Here is a 6209-nt window from a genome sequence, read left to right on the forward strand (position 1 = left end):
AAGAAAAAAGAATTCCATTTCGACACATTTCCGGTGCATCAACAAAATTATTTGTTTACAACCTTTTTTGGCCACATCCATTGATATCATATCCAAGACGACCTGATGATGAGCAAAGATCAACAACTTCCTTTTTGGTGCACCATCGTAAAAATAATGATCAATAATATATCGAGCAACACTCCTCGCTTTAGCAATTCCTGTTTCATAATAATACTCAACCAGTCGTTGATGTTTTGTATCATTATCCTAGAGATGAATAATCATTTTCAAAGTTCTCAAAATTTAACTATCGTATCAAGTGCAAATATTTAACTATCGTATCAAGTGCAAATAACACCTGATTAATTGACTTAAGCTCTTCTATAATTAATGACAATTGCCAGGAAAAACCTTAGCGCCACTATATGCAGCCTTCGCTTCCCGCAGTTTACTAATATTTGCGTAAATAGAATCATCCGTCAGATTAACAACTTCTCGTCTTTTCACCGGAAGATCATTTAAGACGTCTTTTTTCAACCTCCTAAAAGAGTTTTCCGACTGAAATTATCGATTTGAAAAAAACCGCTGTCAGAACTTAATAATACATGAAATGAGATATTGGGAAGAATTATCGATTCGAAAAAAATCGTTGTCAGAACTTAATAATGCATTAAATGAGATATTGGGAAGTCTCACCTCAACATGACACTACCGGTTAAGATTATTGCTAATTCGTCACTATTTGTACAGCCTTTCGCTTCAAAGCTATATTTTCCTCGCTTGCCATCACAGTATCGAATTGCAAAATCACGGTAATTTGGGAACATTTTAGAATCGATGATACGAATCTGGCTGAATAGTTCTACTGGACGTGAAAGAGCTGGGGTTCCAGTCAGCAAAATAATTCGTAATGCCTTTTTCTGAATAATTTGATCAGTGATAGAAATGCTGATAAGTAACAAAACATGCTAGAAAGAATAACAAAAGTGTCGTTATGTAAAATAATATCAAAAGTGAATCTAGAAATGGGGGGAAGGTAGAAAACAAAAACGGAAGGATAAATTATAATCTAGTATTTCGCTTTGAATCAATCTGGAAGATTTAAATTAAGAAGCTAGAAAGTCAAATCAAGCTCATATCTTTGAATTTATAGAAAACCTACTGAAATATTCGTCGCAGCTTTGGTCCTTTGAGCATTACTATCTTTCAACAGATGTGATTCATCCTTGAAATTAAATCACACATTAAGAACGAAAAAAAGTAAGAATGTCACAAATCTGAAAAAAACTTGATAGATTTTATTTCAGCTATGCCATTAAGAAGTTTTGAGAAAAATTGAATAACAACTTACAAAAATGATTGCTTTAAAATCGTATTCAACAAGATGAGACTGTTTGGAAACCATCAAATCATAACTCATGATTACCACCGTTTGCTTGGTTTTCTTCACTGGTAAGCGATCGCTTCCTTTTTCAATGATGACGATCTCATCAACATCCGGTAAAAAAACTCTCCAATTGCTAGAAATTTAATCACTAAAATAATAATTTAGTTAATTCCACGGTGAAAAAAAAGTCAAGCTAGCTGATATATACGAGGAAATATATAATTTCCGATTTTGGATGTTGGAAATAAGTATGAGTTTCGATTTCGTTTCCCCATATATGCTATGACTTTTAATTTGGCAACAAAATGGCACACAATGACATGCATACATTCAACCAAGAGAATTTTACAGATGATGGACATATAATAAGCAGAGGCCAATCACATTTAAAATACCGAGCAATACCAAGAGCCTGGATTGATTTACCGAGACCCATTTCATCTGCTAAAAGTAATCGACCTCTTTTCATTACACCATACCTGGAAGACCACAAATTTCAATTTTCTCTAACTTGAAACAAGCATAAAAATTTGTAGCAGATCACTAGCGTATTGTAAGACATACATTACACCTCGACGTTGATATGGAAAAAGCGCATCAACCAATGTTTTTTCAATGTGTTTTTCAAGATTGGGTTCATTCAGGCCAACATTTGATTTACCATAAGTTAACAGTGTCTAGAAGAAAAAAAAATGTAAAGGAAAATAAATTTTTGATAATAAAAAAGGGAAAAATAATAATAAAGGAAAAGGAAGAATTAATTTAACCAAGTTACCTTAACGACATGATCCGAAAATTTCTCAATTTCTAATGAGACATCATCTAGTGATTGCAAGGCTTTTTCGACTGTACAGATATCTTCTAAAGGAAATGACCAAGCTTTTATTTCAGGAAGGTAAACCTTAGATGGAATTGCCTTCAGAATGGAAACAACTGAAGGACTGAATGGAGTGAATTGCACCTGAAATTAAAAAAGAAAAGGAAACAGGTTATTTTCAAATCTATGCATATTATCTACAGATAATGAAATGAAACGAATTTATTCAATCTGAAAGCATACAAAATAATTAAATCAATACATCATCTTATCTTATCTTAAATAACAAAAAGTCCGTTTTCCCTAAGCATTAAGAAAAATAAAAATTTGATTCATATTTGTGATGAGAACGGTATAAAAGCGATAGTTAAACATGATTAAATTGGAAAACTGCAATTTGTACAGTAAATTAGAGAACTGCACACTGTAATTTATACAGTAGCTTACAAATTTTTATGGAAATCCAAAAATATGAAACATTCTCCATGCAAAAGTGATGGAAGAGAAGAAAAACACCTCGTCCCCCTTTTCTTTTTATGCTTCTACCAAACTTATTCCATTTTTTTACTTCTCATTTTCTTTTGATGGTCGCATTTCACGTGCCTTACATGTAAGTGGAAATCCCCGTTATTCCTGAGTATTGCTCATAAAAGTAAAAATTCGATCGAACTATTCCATATGACATTTCAATGCCCACTAACAACTGTAATTATTGCAAAAGAAAAAGTGTTGTTGTCAATTGTGAATGTAACAAACCTGGAAAGATTTAGAATTGATAAGCTTGAAGATAACACTGACAACAGTCTGCTTAAGATGAACAGCTGTGACAACAGGAGGTCGTTTAATAGGTGATAACGGTGATACGTGCAATTGTTTATGATCCGTTTCAATTTTCGATGGAACGGATAGAGTAGATGTGGATGGTTGCTGCTCATCACGATATGTTATGACATACTTCGTAGATGATAATGACTGATCGAATGTAGCTAGAGGAAATTTGGACTCATCATAACTTTTTCCAGTAAACATCTGTAAAGGACTGTTTCCATCTTGAACTGTAACAGATATCTTATTGGATGAATGTTTCGGCTGTAATATCATTTGTACTTTTGAGGTATTATCAGTGACGGAACAAGCATTATCCACTTTTTCCAGTTCTTTTTCTCGTTGCTGCCGTAAAGCCATTCGTCGCATAGCTTCTGCTCGATTACGTTCAATCCGTTTGAGTTGTTCAGCAGTTAATGATGAAGCAGCCATATTGACTTCAACAAACTATAAAACTATATGAATGTATGTTTATTTAAAAAGTGGAAAATAGCCGAAATAAGTGACGATATGTCACTGAGTCAAGTTGAAATAAGTGACGATATGTCACTGAGTCAAGTTTAAACTTAATTTACTGCTTCAGCTATCTACGAACTAACTTTTAACTTTACATTCCAGGGACTGTAAACCCAATCTCATTTCTCATCCCACTCCCTTTTGTTTACAGTAATTTATGCGTTCGATGAAGAACTAATCGAATGAAATGAAAATGTTGACTACAAAAGCAGTTGTAAGTTTGACGCTGACCACTACCATCAACTGAGACACTCCTCAAAAGTAAAATGTTGCCCTATTAGTTACCTTTGCTATATGGATATTCAGTTCTTCGACCTGCATAGCTCCACTCTACCCTAATACCAAGATGTCAAACTTGGATTAATGCAAGGGAGTAATGAGTTATAATATATAAAATAGTTTTATTGACATTTCTATCAATCTTATGGAGAATATTTTTTTTATACGCATTAGGGACGTTTTCTACAATTATGTGAATGAAGTATTGCGATCGTGAAAAATTTTATTCTGCAAAAATAAAACAAAAAAAAAAACAAACGAAGAGAGTACAGTGAACAATCAATCAGCCACCATATTTATTTATGTTTGCAATAGGAATGAATGAAAAGCAATTCCAGAAAACGAATTTCTGGACAATGCATTCCTGAATCTATCCAAATTTGATAAATGTACTAGTAAACGAATGATCCGGAAATTTCATCGCAATAAATTGTAATAGGTTGGAAAGGATAGGAATTATCACTGTTGTTGCTACCATTACATGGTCGCTATTGATCAAAAAACCAAACGACATTATCCCCTAGCACCGGAATGGTAGAAAATAGGATACTAGAGAGATGAGAATTGGGAAAACAGGATACTAGAGAAATGAAAATTGGGGATTGCAAGATGATTGATTCTGGACTTGACCGGTAAAGAAAAAGAAACGAGTAGTCACATAAAATTATAAAAATAATAGAGAAGTATGGAAAAATTCATTCCATTGATTAAAGAATGATAATAGGTCAGAAAAAGATGAACCAAATTTCTGACTGTATTGGGAAAAACATAAATTAATGACAAGAAAATCTTTTAAAACGATTGCAAATGAAGCGACCAGAAAAAGCAGACAATAAACATTTCCGGGAAAACAATAAAGCGAGAAGAAACAAACCAAGAAAATCAAAGAAATGATTAAAAACATTAATGAAAACAATGACCAAACATATAGAGAGAGGCAACCTTAAATTCTAATTTAAGGGATGGAAATAGAGAAGAGTTAATATTGAAAAATTAAAACGCATAAACAGCAAGCGGTAGCAGATGAACGAACTGCGTATTATAAATAATGATGCGTATGGATGAGCAATGATCAGGAAGATGCTTGAAAAATGAAAACTGAGTTACTTGAAATTAAAGTAAAAAGAAACCAAATGATTTCAATTATCCTGTAAGTGCAGTAAACAGATGTGTCACGGAATTTGCAAAACGCATGGTACGGGACTCACTGAAGACGAAGAAACAGTGCTAATCGTATACAAGTTAAACAGTCATGCATGTGAATAAATCCGGCAAATCTCATGGATTCCAAAAGACGACTTCCAAAGAGCCCTAATTTACCTAAATCGTTGCATGACAATATGTAAGGATGAACGAGGATGTACAATGTCGTAATTAGAAGTCATTCTCCTGGATAAGAGAATTTCGATATGCATAAAATTGCAGTCCCAACGATGTAACTAATTTAGGATGGTACCAGTGAAGGTTCACTGTTGTACTGGTATGTAGAAGTTGCGAACATTTCTAACTAAACCATTAACATGCCACTGTTACCATAACAGCTCAATTACACTACCATTAAGATGACAAATAAGATTAATAATGACACTAGTTTGAAATGTCATACCAATTGATGTGCGAACGAAGACATTCTGACCTATGTTATCACAAAGTATTTTCATAATATCAATCCAATACCACACCCGTCCGTCCCTTTCCTATGCTCAAACAAACAAAAATCAAAGTTTGGAAAGCTGTTACGGCAACATCAAAAAATTAGCATAAAACGTATCAAATTTCATTTTTTAGACACAGAAAAAACGCGCTCGATTTCAAGAAAATAAGGATAACAAGAGGATGATTAGAATAAAAAAAAACTTCCGCTGCATGATAAAACTAGTATTGCATGCGTATATACATGCAAAAATCATTAAATGTAAAACATATCGGTAATACTATGATTTCAGCTTTTAAATGTGCCTGAAAATGAGCATTTCATTTGTGTACCATTTACAACCGAATTCGCACGCGTTTATCACGTATGCTTTATTAGAACAAATGCAGATAACTCAAAACTTGTTCCCATCACTTCCACCCCTTCAAGTTTAATTTTGTGCTGAATTAAATTTAATTGAAAATTTCATGCACTGCCCTACTAGGACCTGTTACGCTCACAACACGCTGAGATTGCACGCAGAATTAATCAAAACCTATTCAATGTTTGCTCGAAAAACATTAAGATTCACTCTTTGTTACCTACAAGTGCCTTGTAATGACGGTCGCAAAACGTGAAAGGAAAAATTTGGAAAGGGAAAAGCACAATTTGGAACATTATCTGGTAAATATAACTGCGGGAATCTAAACTATATATATATATATATATATATATATATATATATATATATATATATATATATATATATA

General features: G+C 33.1%; 1 protein-coding gene across 1 annotated transcript in view; it reads right to left on the minus strand.

Moving 5' to 3' along the window:
• LOAG_11737 (hypothetical protein) overlaps positions 1-3443 on the minus strand; it is a gene marked incomplete at both ends in the record, with an annotated part of 4409 nt that extends 966 nt beyond the window's left edge. The window contains 9 exons of the mRNA XM_020448408.1: positions 63-249; positions 394-523; positions 679-902; positions 1145-1207; positions 1334-1502; positions 1765-1848; positions 1934-2046; positions 2145-2330; positions 2943-3443. Coding sequence (XP_020301447.1) covers positions 63-249; positions 394-523; positions 679-902; positions 1145-1207; positions 1334-1502; positions 1765-1848; positions 1934-2046; positions 2145-2330; positions 2943-3443 — 1657 coding nt within the window. The remainder of the gene's footprint in view (positions 1-62; positions 250-393; positions 524-678; positions 903-1144; positions 1208-1333; positions 1503-1764; positions 1849-1933; positions 2047-2144; positions 2331-2942) is intronic.
• Positions 3444-6209: the final 2766 nt, after the last annotated feature.

The sequence above is a fragment of the Loa loa genome, assembly GCF_000183805.2.
Source record: "Loa loa unplaced genomic scaffold supercont3.153, whole genome shotgun sequence".
NCBI classification, from domain to species: Eukaryota; Metazoa; Nematoda; class Chromadorea; order Rhabditida; family Onchocercidae; genus Loa; species Loa loa.